Below are 12,085 nucleotides of genomic sequence, written 5' to 3'. Positions count from 1 at the left end.
ATGCAAGCCATGTGTACTTTAAAATTTTTGCATTAAAATAAGGGTAAAAAGAAATAGGTAGAATTTTCATGTTAATAATATATTTAACAAAGTAGATCTAAAATAGTTATATATCTAGTTAGTATAAAAATATTAATGTGGTATTGATATATTTTATAGAAATCTGATGTATGTTTTATTCTTAACACACACCTTAGTGCAGACTAGCCACATTTCAAGTGCTCAGTATCCATATGTGGCCAGTGGCTGCCGTCTGTATTAGACAGCATAGGTCTAATTCTTAGATAACTGCCAGAAGTTTGTTGTGTGTACTGTTACTGAATATAAATGAACAAGTTCTATAAAAATATGTTTATAATATAAACTAGCCTATAGTTCTACCTGTCTCATACTATGTAATTTCTTAAATTTATCTTAAATTGGACATCCTCTGAGGATAAAACCATGATCTCTTGTTATTTACTTTGTGCTTGGAAGATTGTAACAGCCTAACATATTTTCCAAGAAATATTTTCCATCTCCTTTCCATTAACAAAAGACATGTTACTGTAAAATTGGACAAAAACATCCAGTTGGTGGGATGGGGAGGGAGGTTGTGGACGGAGGGGACGTGTGTATGCCCATGACTGATTCATGTTGATGAATGACAGGAACCAGCACAATATTATAAAGTAATTGTCCTCCAATTGAAAATAAATTTTAAAAAATCTAGTTGGTTGTAAGAAACAGTAATTCTTAATAATTTTCTGAACATGGTTAGTGTTTATAGAAGAAATAATCGTGTATAAACAGAGAAGACCAGTTAGAAAAGGATCACATTTATTGGAGAACTGTGTAGCCAAGCATCTAATTTGACAAAAAAGCCTGTATAAACGTATTAGTCTTTTAAATTGTTCTTATGTCAGGATTTTAAAAATTAATGTGTAATCTCTGACCGTAGAAACTTACCAAAACTTAGAAGAGTTTGAGCCCTCAACTCAGACCTATATTCAAAACTCTGTGACCTCGGATAGGCTCCTAAGCATCTCTAACCTCTGATTCCTAACCTGTGTAACCTTTGCCTCACGTGAAGCCTTGAAGAAGCTAATACAGGTGAAGCACTGAGTAAAGGGCCTGTCATGTAACTCATGGTCAGGTACCGTTAGCTATTTTTATTTTATACCATTTTAATACTATAGAGGCATTAGGAAAATTTGAATTTTTGTCAAATGTGCCTTAACTGAAGATTTAAAATTTTGATGCAGGAAATAGTGCTTCATAGAGATACTTAAGAGCTTGCCTTTTAAACTCCTTTTATTTTTAGTATTTTTATTAATTTCTTCAACATAAACAGCAAAGAATTTTCCAATAAGATGCCAATTATAACAGAAAACTATGAAGTTCATTGTTTGAGATAATATTATTTTGTTCAGCATTTTCATAGTTGACTTTTAAATGAAATAATTCATTTTAAGTACTTCAGGATCAAGGAATCTTTTAATTTATACTTTATGTTATTTTTTAACTGATGGTTTCTCATGAAGTTACTTGTATTACTGTGTTGCAGTTAAAGTACCAGAGAATCTTGGAACGGCTAGAAAAGGAGAACAAAGAATTGAGAAAATTAGTATTACAGAAAGATGACAAAGGCATCCATCATAGAAAGCTTAAGGTATTTTAAGTGTGTCTTGTTATCTCTCAAAACTCTGCCACTTCACATTGTGTGTCCATCACTATCAGTTTTTAAGGAACTGCAAAGGGTTCTATCGTCCTTTTCTTTCTAATCTTGTGTCCTTAAGGAAAAGGGAGGTCTCCTCTTTTGTTAAGACTTCGTAAATTATAGTCTCCAAACATTTGTTTTTTTACTAGATCCATAAATTCTTCATACGTGTGAATCAATGAATCAATTTATTTTTTTCTGAAATATTGAAACTTCCCCAGTGGCTCAAATGGTAAAGAATCAGCCTGCAATGCAGGAGACCTGGGTTCAATCCCTGGGTGGGGAAGATCCCCTGGAGAAGGGAATGGCAACCCACTCCAGTATTCTTGCCTGGAGAATTCCATGGAAAGAGGAGCCTGGCAGGCTACCGTCCATGGGGTCGCAAAGAACTGGAGACGACTGAGTGACCAACACTTTACTCCTAGGTTTGCTTCATTTCTGCAGCTGTAAAATCAGTAAGTTAATAGAAAATTACATATGTCCTATCTTTATACCTTACTTGTAATTCCACTGAATGAAGAGGCCACTTTCTTCAGTTTTACAATAGTTAACATTTTCTTCTGGAAGGTTCCTTGGGCATTTTAAAGAATTTTTGAAAAAATATGCTGGTATTGTTATCAGCATATTGATAATTACCATTATCAGTAAATTCAATATTATTATTTCCCACTAAACCAACCTGTATGTGCTACATTAAATTGAAGTAATTCTTTTTTTAACTTAAATGTCATATAAGTAAACAATGTATATGTAGCAAAACTGCAATAAATCATGACACATGCATTTTGTGGCCACAGTCCAAAGATAATACAGTTCTGATTTAACCAACATGTATTAATAGTTCTGACTCCAAATTGCAACTGCATAATACTAGCATGACTTTATTTATAAGCCGGTATGTGGCAGTTGGAAAAGTCACATCCAAATGTTAATAAATATTGAGACTTTACCTGAGAAATTGTATTTTCTCTCATTAAGTGAAATAGTAATGAAGTGAAAAGTTTGTTGTTTAGGTCAAAGGGATAATAGTTGCTTTCCTTTTAATTTTAGGTGTTAAAGGAGATGAAAGGAACTTCAGGCCTCATTTTGTTCCTACTTTGGTATTAAAATTTACTTTTGATTATTAAATGCTTGGCCTGTTTATATGTTCAGTCATTCCTCAAATTTTTGAAGCTTGTTATTTTCCAGAAAACATGTTTGACCCTGGTTTTACTGAGAGAATAGTACAGGATGTCTGCTCCTGGTGCTCTCACGTTTTAGTCTGCCCAGTTATCAGTATACACTACTCCTCCTTACTGATTTAACAGGAATTTTGGTGATTCTTTCTCTACTTTACCCTTTCTTCAGTCTCTCCCTCTCTGACACATACACCAAACATTCCTTTCAGTTGGTACCTGGCTTATTGGACCTTTTTAGTGTTAATGGTCTTTCTTTGTTGGGCACTTAATATTAGCTCTTCAGTATTTTTTTTTTTTGGATATTTATTTATTTATCTGCCCCGGGTCCTTAGTTTCTCTTAAGTTGCATCATGAAGGATATTTAGTTGTAGTGTGCAAATTCTTAGTTGTGGGCATGTGGGACTTAGTTCCCTGCTCAGTGATTGAACCGGGGCACCTAGCATTGGGAGCTGGAGTCTTAGCCACTGGACCACCAGGGAAGTCCCTAGGTCTTCAGTATTAAACAATAACCTCCCTCTTTTACTGTTTAATTGGAAGATTAGGAAACCGTGAATTAACATACTGTGTTAAATCAGTGTCTCTTGAAATAGATTGGATAAGAAAGTATGGAATTTTATTCTGTACTGTTTTACATTTACTCAGAATACAATTATGAGAACTCCTTGAATTTATCAGCTTTTTTATCCTGACACATCTGTGGGTTTTAAAAGTGTTTTCTGTATTTTATAATATTGATTTTTGAATTTTGTAGAAATCTTTGATTGATATGTATTCTGAAGTTCTTGATGTTCTGTCTGATTATGATGCCAGTTATAACACACAAGATCATCTGCCAAGGGTGAGTGAAAAGTTAGTGCACAGTGAAACTGCCCATCAGCAAAAAAGCGTGTTAGTTTTTTAAAAAGTTACGTATGTGTATACATAGGCAAAGACATAAAATTTTCTCTATGATATTCATGTGTTCTAGGTGATGTCTCAAGCATTGAATGTTGTTTGACTATTTTGGTCCATTAGTTTACTTATGTTTATGCATAATGAAGAAAGACATTTGGCATTATATGTTCATGATGTCCATGATATTAAAATTCCTGAATGGTAGATGAAATTAGGTACATAGGAGAAATATAACCTCACAGAATTGAAAATGTCTTTGTAAAGAGTAAATTAGCTGTGGAAGAGATTTATGCAATATTAATGTTAATCTGGTTTTAAAACTAGTGGTTTAAATTAGTAATAAAAATTTGGCTATAAATAATGGACCCAATTAATGTTTTGCTGTTTATTTTCAGTACACATCCATGTATAAGCTATCATTTTTTTGTGTGGATATTTTAAAATCATTTAACTGGACAGTTTTTAAAGACTAATTCTCAGCAGCATTCCAAATGTATTAAATTTAAGTTTGTATCAAAAAATATGAATATGTGGTATTTATTTTGTGGTAAGGTTGTTGTGGTTGGAGATCAAAGTGCTGGAAAAACTAGTGTGTTGGAAATGATTGCTCAGGCACGAATATTTCCTAGAGGATCTGGGGAGATGATGACACGTTCTCCAGTTAAGGTAAGAAAATAGGCTCTCTGAGTTAATAGACTTACTGTGGTGATCATTTTCTAATGTATTTAAATGTTGAATCACTTTTGTACACCAAAACTAACATAATATTGTTTGTTACCTGTACTTCGGTTAAAAGAAAAAGATAGGCAAAATGAAGTTCTTCAGGGAAGTAATCACTTTAACAAAGTTTGTCCATTGTGTTGAAATGAAGATTTTGACCAAAAAAATAACTGATATGTAGCATTTGGAATTATTCCTAGTGTAGTAATTAGTAGAAGTCACCCCTCAGACAAAAACAAAGATCAGGAGTTTGGGGCTTGCCTGTGGGATGTTAACAAAGCAGCAGCTGGATGTGCAAGTTTGGAGGGCAGTCTGGACTAGAGACAGAAATGGAGGAGTCATAATCAAACATCTAAAAGTGGTAGTTAACTCCCTAATGGCTAAGATTGCCTAGGGAGTGAATGGAGATGGAGAAGACCTACAACCTCTGACACCTTTAACTCTCAATAAGTAGATGTTAAAGAAATGAATTGTTACCTAACTTTACCATTGATGTGAAATGCAAAATTTCCTTTTAGTTTTTCAAGTTTTGTTTGAGATTGATGGTTTTGTGCTTGGTACTCTCTATAACATTGACTGGGAAATGGAACCATGTAAGTACTGTGGGAATTAATAGAAATTGTAAATACAGTCTTCTCAATTTTCTGTTAATTTCAGGTGACTCTCAGTGAAGGCCCTCATCATGTGGCCTTATTTAAAGATAGTTCTCGGGAGTTTGATCTTACTAAAGAGGAAGATGTAAGTAGATTTTGTATGAAGTTTGTATGTGTAATTTTTTATAATCTGTGTAAACATAAAAGAGAACTAAATGGTATATTTAACTGACAATTTTCTTAGGATTTTGTTGTTTTCCCATTGATAGCTTGCAGCATTAAGACATGAAATAGAACTCCGAATGCGGAAAAATGTGAAAGAAGGCTGTACTGTCAGTCCAGAGGTAAGTGCTACAGTTCATGTCAGCTGTGTTCTATGGAGATCCAGTGTTTTATGATTTGAAATCTTAGAGCGTTGATATTTAGATTGAAGTAATTCAAAGATACACAGTCTTTTTTTCTAATACTCCAAAGAATGTATCATTTTGTGGAAAAGTTTTATGAAATAATTACTCCCATAACTTTTTTCTGAACCACATATCTAAATGAATGAGATAAAGAATTTTCAGGATATGTGTCAACAAAAAAATTCCTAACAAGCTGCCTTTCAAAGTTTTTTGGCTTTTGGGTTTTTTTCCCCCTGAACAGACCATATCCTTAAATGTAAAAGGTCCTGGACTACAGAGGATGGTGCTTGTTGACCTACCAGGTGTGATTAATGTAAGTGTATACAAAGCACGTATCTTTTCTTATTCTGTTGTGGCAGACATTTATAATGACCTTTAAAACCTTTTTCTTCAAGACTGTGACATCAGGCATGGCTCCCGACACAAAGGAAACTATTTTCAGTATCAGCAAAGCTTACATGCAGAACCCTAATGCCATCATACTATGTATTCAAGGTAAATCTTATTGAAAGATTTTAATTGCACTAATATTCTTCCTTATTTAGCAATCAAGGTTTGTTTTACATATGTGTTACATAAACACGGGCTTCGCTGGTGGCTCAGATGGTAAAGTGTCTGCCTGCAATGTAGAAGACCCAGCTTCGATCCCTGAGTCGGGAAGATTCCCTGGAGAAGGAAATGGCAACCCACTCCAGTTCTCTTGCCTGGAAAATCCTATGGATGGAGGAGCCTAGTAGGCTCCAATCCATGGGGTCACAAAGAGTCGGACACAACTGAGCGGCTTCACTTTACATAAACATATAAAATAGATGTTTTATTTTTCCTCTTGTTCATTTTATTAGTAAGTAGAATTGAAGTTGGTAATATGTTTGATGAATCTCACTGTGTAGGCATCATAGAAATTCTTATTGGCTAGAATTTCTTTTCACAATTAAGATAAAATATTAAGGAAACATGATCTTACTATAGTGTAGACACAAGATGACACAGTTGTAGCTTCTTGAAGTTTTAAAAACCCACTCTGTAACCATTACTGTGTCATTTTTCAATGTATTTTCAGATGGATCTGTGGATGCTGAACGCAGCATTGTTACAGACTTGGTCAGTCAAATGGACCCTCATGGAAGAAGGACGATATTCGTCTTGACCAAAGTAGACCTGGCGGAGAAGAACGTGACCAGCCCCAGCAGGGTGAGGACAGGCTCTTTAAGCAAAGCGTTAATTCCGACAGAAACTGACGGGGGGACATCTCCTGGTGAAGTACAAGTAGTAATGGGGTTTTTCTTGGTTTTCATTAAAAAAAAGCAAAGTATTGTAAAGTTGTAGTAAATGATGTAAGTGCAGAATTGAGATTTAAGTTTAATTCTACAGTTATAACTATAGTTTGATTCAAATTCTTAAAACTAATGTTGCTTACTCTAAATTTTGCAGGCTGACATAGTCATGAACCTCATTGCAGTATTTTTTAACATTAGTGTTCATAAAATAGTGTAAAACTAGTGACAGTTTAGATTCCTTTTGGACATTAGTTATGTTATTCTTTGTTTTAAATTTTTTTATTTTTTTATTCAGATAAATATTATCTTTCTTAACTGATTAAAGAACATGTGGCAGATTTTCATAATAGAGAAGGCATTGGATGGGGTGTCCAGGCTCAGCATTCTTATCCATGCTCTACCAACAGATGGCTACATGTCCTTGGGCAAATCTTGTTAATTTGTTCTGCATCCAGACAGTGCACGATCCAGTCTATTAGGCTAGTTTATCTCTAGGGTCGCTTTCATTTCTTATATTCTTGTGGCTTCTATATGAGCTTCCCAGGTGGCTCAGTGACGAAGAATCCACCTGCTAATGCAGGAGACACGGGTTCAATTCCTGGGTTGGGAAGATCCCCTGAAGAAGGATTCTTGCCTGGAAAATTCCATTGTCAGAGGAGCCTGGAGGGCTACAGTCCATGAGGTTGCAAAGAGTCAGACAACTTAGCCACTGAGCATACTCGCAAACACACACACGTGACATCTACACATGGTGTTCCGTGTCCATTTTCTCCTCCTCCCTTAACAAGGAAAGAATTTTGTTTCAAGGTACCATTGTGTGCAAGTTTTACTAGGGCATGCTCTCTTCTTAATTGTGAAGGAAATGGCAACCCACTCTAGTATTCTTGCCTGGAAAATCCCATGGACAGAGGAGCCTGGTAGGCTACAGTCCATGGGGTCACAAAGAGTTGGACATGACTGAGCGACTTCACTTTCACTGTAATGTAAAAGTGGGTGGAAGTGTGCAAACTAAGCCAGATTGCTTAGTTTCTCATCTGCTCTGCTGTTGCTATGTAACATCGGGTAAGTTAGTTCACTTTTTCAGTGCTTTAGGCTATTAGAAATGAAAATATTAATGTTACTAAAATTCTGCAGCACAGCAGATCTGAGTCCATCCCTGGGTTGGGATGATCCTCTGGAGAAGGGAAAGGCAACCCACTCTAATATTCTTGCCTGGAGAATCCCATGAACAGAGGAGCCTGGCAGGCTGCAGTCCGTGGGGTCATAGAGAGTCTGACACACATGTGCAACTAAGCACAAGCACATCTCATAAGTGATGAAGATTTATTGAGTTAAATGTTTGTTGTAAAGTGGTTGAACTTAGCATGAAAGTGTTACGTAAATTGTGGCTATCATCCATTGTTATTATCATAGCTTCATCCCCCATAGAACAACAGCTTGAAATATAAGTAGCCATCACTTGTGCTTCTGTTTAGAATTTCTATTTTTCTCACAAATCTGAAAATTTGTGGGACTCTGCCTCTGTGGTAAGGATTCCCAAGAGAGACTTACCCCTAGGTTCACTGATTGTCTGGAAGGACTCATAGGACTCAGTGCATAGTCATACTTATACCGAAGAAAAAGGTGCAAGAGATGATGTCTAGAGGAAACCAGGCTCAAGTTTCCAAGAGTCCTTTCCCAGTAGAGTCACACAGGAAACCCTCAAGCCGCCAGCAACGAGGTGTACTAACTAGAGACTCAGCACCTAAGGTTTTTACTGGGGGCTGGTCACATAGGCACCCACAAGTACCAAAATTCCAGACGCCCAAAGGAAAGCAGATGTTCAGCATAAACCACATTGATTGCACAATAAACCACTGTTATTTAGGGAAAGTTCTGTATCAATGTAGGGGATTGTTTACCAGTTAAGTTCATAGATGCCAGCCAAGGACAAGCAGGCCTTTCTGAGGACAGCAGTCTCAAGCCTGCTGTGTTAACTCTGCAGTCTCCATGACCTTAGCTTTGCCCTATTTTCAAGGAGAAGGCCTGCCATGGCAGTATTGGTCCTGATATGGAGAAGCAAACTTCTGTGCTTCCTTCCCACTTCCCATCTTTTCTTTCATTTTCTTCTCTTCTTTAGGGTAATGAGCTTGTATTTCCTTTAAATACAGTTGAAGCTTGTATCACTTTTCTTTTTACACTAAAGATTTAGCGTTAGCTTAAGAATGTTACTTATCTTACAGGAGGGATTCTTACCTCAATATTTATCTGAATGAGCTTCTGGAAGTAGGAATTCTTTTATATTGTGTGTGAATGATAGATCTCTGCAAATGTGTATTTTTCTGGGGACAGAGTCTGTAGTTTTTATTACTTTTAGAAAAGGAGTTTTGACTGACCCAAAAGAGTTAACAACAGTGGATCCAAATTTTTTTTTCAGAGTTAATTAAGAAAGACCATCCAACTTTGTTAGAATTTAGATATTGGGGAAATAATAATAGTAGCTACTGTTTACTGATTGCGTCTGCATGCCTGGCACTGTGTTAAATATCATATACTCTTTTCAACTACCATTTTGAAAAGTTAAGTAACTTACTTAAGGCCACATACCTAGTAAGTGACAGAGCAGAAATTCAAAATAAGGCCTGACTCTAAGTCACTGTATATCATTCCAAATTCTAATTTTGGTACTTATGTTTTAATACATTTTTGATATAACAAAATTAAATGTGTTTTATTTTTTCCTCAAATAGCATTTGAAATACATTTCAGCACTTGTACAGACATACATTTACCTAAACATTTACAAATACAACATTGTTAAATTCATCTTCTAAATAGCATATTATGCTTTAAAATTATGTAAACTCACATGTCATGTTTCTTTTTTCCCACTTTTAAAAATAGATTCAACAGATAATTGAAGGAAAGCTCTTCCCAATGAAAGCTCTAGGTTATTTTGCTGTTGTAACAGGAAAAGGTATGCAAAGATGGATTATTACAGGTTTTTGTTGTTTTCAAGTAATAAAAATGAACTTAGTGAGAACTTTACCACCATCTTTCCCTAGGAAACAGCTCTGAAAGCATTGAAGCTATAAGGGACTATGAAGAAGAATTTTTTCAGAATTCAAAACTCCTAAAGTAAGTATCTTGTTGAAATCTTTAAAGAATTTATAGTGAGGGAGTAACTTCAGCTGTTTTCAATTTAAAAGCTTGTCTTATAACTGTCAGTTTAACATTGACTTTCCAGAGATGAATTCTCAAATAGTGATCTGTATCTAGTAAGCAAGTCTTCAGACTACTGTGACAAAGTTGGGAGCAGTTTATCACATAGTGCAAAACTGTGTCGTAATCAACTGCCCCTTGGCATACAGGCACTGGAGACAACACTGATACCTCTTAAGTCATTTTACTTACAAGGTGATTTTTTAAAAAATCAACACTTAGATTTTTAAATACTTGTCCAGATTTCTCTTAGAGTATTGGGGAAAGTTGGAGTGAGAGGTGGCAGTGTCAAAGGGGTATCCTTAAATAGATACTGACAAATGTTAACAGAAAATAAGATACTAACAGAAAAGCAAAAAGGAGATGCTAAAGAGCAACTGAATTTTAAAACATTGTAACATGTAGAGAGTCTTGAGCTGAAAGAGTGTGTTTGCCTCTATATTAGTATAGTGAGTCAAGGTAGTCTTTTCACCCATTGTCTTGAGAATTATCTTTTGGGATGGGGGTAGAACTATGCTAGGGCTTCCCTGGTGGCTCAGTGGTAAGGAATCCTGCATGCCAAGCAGGAGACGTGGGTTCAGTCCCTGGGTCAGGAAGAGTCCCTGGAGAAGGAAATGGCAACCCACTCTAGTATTCTTGCCTGGAGAATTCGATGGACAGAGGAGCCTGGTGGGCTCCAGTACATGAAGACACTACTTAACGACTAAACAGCGACAAGAACTAAGCTATTCGGTACTAACTAACAGTAGTCACTAACCGTCTGTGCTTGTTTGAATTCAGATCAGTTAACACTAAAGAAAACTGGAGTTTCTCAGTCACACTAGCCACACATTTCAAGGTGTCATTAACCCTACGTGACTAGTAGCTGCTGTGTCAGACAGCACAGATATAGATTACTTTATCATGGAATGTTCATTGGACAGCCCTAGTATAAGGTAATTAAGTGGCTGTTCTCATAATATACTTTAATTCTGGTTATTGTTTTGTAGGACAAGCATGCTAAAGGCACACCAGGTGACTACAAGAAATCTAAGCCTTGCTGTATCAGACTGCTTTTGGAAAATGGTACGAGAGTCGGTTGAACAGCAGGCTGATAGTTTCAAAGGTACGTTGGGTTTTTAAAATAAGCTCTCAAATTTATGTATTTTATTACCTGACAGACTTAGGCATCCATCAGATTCTTGACTTCCTTTAACAGTTGCTTTTCATTCATTTATTATAAGATAGTATGTGGGAAATGGAAAAATACCAATCTTCAGTTGTATGAGAGCAGGATTTTTCCTTTTGGAGGAACAATTGCTAGGAGCACATTACAAAGTTTAAACAGAAAGTTTGCAGCAATGTTTGAGAGAAAGAGCCTAGAAAACTATAGAGAACTCAGATTCCGCATTGTTAGAGGAATGAGAGGAAATGTGTTAGGCGGCAGAGCAGCCAGTGTACTTTTCAGATATATTGTACTGGTTTCTGAATCCCAGGCCTTCCTTTTCCATGGCGTTGCTTGCTTCCGTAGATTCATTTGGCCAGAGTATACTCTCCTTCCATTTTCTCTTTAGGAAATCCTACCTATTTATCCCATTAGTCCCTCAGCAATCTTGTATTATTCTCATTTTACCAAAGAGCAGACTGAGGCAGAGAATAATTTGCCTAAGTAATAACGTACCCAGCATCACACAGTAATAGATAATAGACCTGGGATTTGAATGGAGTTCAAAATCAGAATTGAGTTGGTGACTTGACTTCAGAGTCCCATGCTCTTAGCAACTGTACTAAATTGTGTCATCTGTATGATTTGTGGATTGAAAATGGAAAAACTAAAGTCAAAAGGATTACTTTGGAAAACTGTTGCGATAATGCAGATTCTGAGGTATTGAGACAGAGAAGGACATGGCAACCCACTCCAGTATTCTTGCCTAGAGAATTCTGTGGATAGAGGAGACTGGTGGACTGCTGTCCATGAGGTCGCAGAGTCGGACATGACTGAAGCAACTTAGTATGCATGTATGCGTGCATTGGAGAAGGAAATGGCAAACTACTCCAGTATTCTTGTCTGGAGAATCCCAGGGATAGAGGAGCCTGGTGGGCTGCCATCTGTGGGGTCACACAGAGTCAGACACGA

At 36.4% G+C, this 12,085-nt stretch overlaps 1 protein-coding gene across 5 annotated transcripts in view; it reads left to right on the top strand.

The window, feature by feature from the left end:
* Positions 1-12,085, top strand: part of OPA1 (OPA1 mitochondrial dynamin like GTPase) — a 78,196-nt gene that overhangs the window by 23,019 nt on the left and 43,092 nt on the right. For all 5 annotated transcript variants that reach the window (XM_065942243.1, XM_065942241.1, XM_065942242.1 and 2 more), the window contains 11 exons: positions 1,547-1,651; positions 3,629-3,715; positions 4,324-4,437; positions 5,149-5,229; positions 5,354-5,428; positions 5,733-5,804; positions 5,887-5,986; positions 6,552-6,682; positions 9,652-9,724; positions 9,813-9,885; positions 10,959-11,074. In XM_065942243.1, the coding sequence (XP_065798315.1) occupies positions 1,547-1,651; positions 3,629-3,715; positions 4,324-4,437; positions 5,149-5,229; positions 5,354-5,428; positions 5,733-5,804; positions 5,887-5,986; positions 6,552-6,682; positions 9,652-9,724; positions 9,813-9,885; positions 10,959-11,074 (1,027 nt within the window). The remainder of the gene's footprint in view (positions 1-1,546; positions 1,652-3,628; positions 3,716-4,323; positions 4,438-5,148; positions 5,230-5,353; positions 5,429-5,732; positions 5,805-5,886; positions 5,987-6,551; positions 6,683-9,651; positions 9,725-9,812; positions 9,886-10,958; positions 11,075-12,085) is intronic.

This window comes from Muntiacus reevesi, chromosome 8, assembly GCF_963930625.1.
Source record: "Muntiacus reevesi chromosome 8, mMunRee1.1, whole genome shotgun sequence".
Lineage (NCBI taxonomy): Eukaryota > Metazoa > Chordata > Mammalia > Artiodactyla > Cervidae > Muntiacus > Muntiacus reevesi.
The sequence above is the reverse complement of the archived record's forward strand: the minus strand, read 5'-3'. Positions and strand labels throughout refer to the sequence as shown.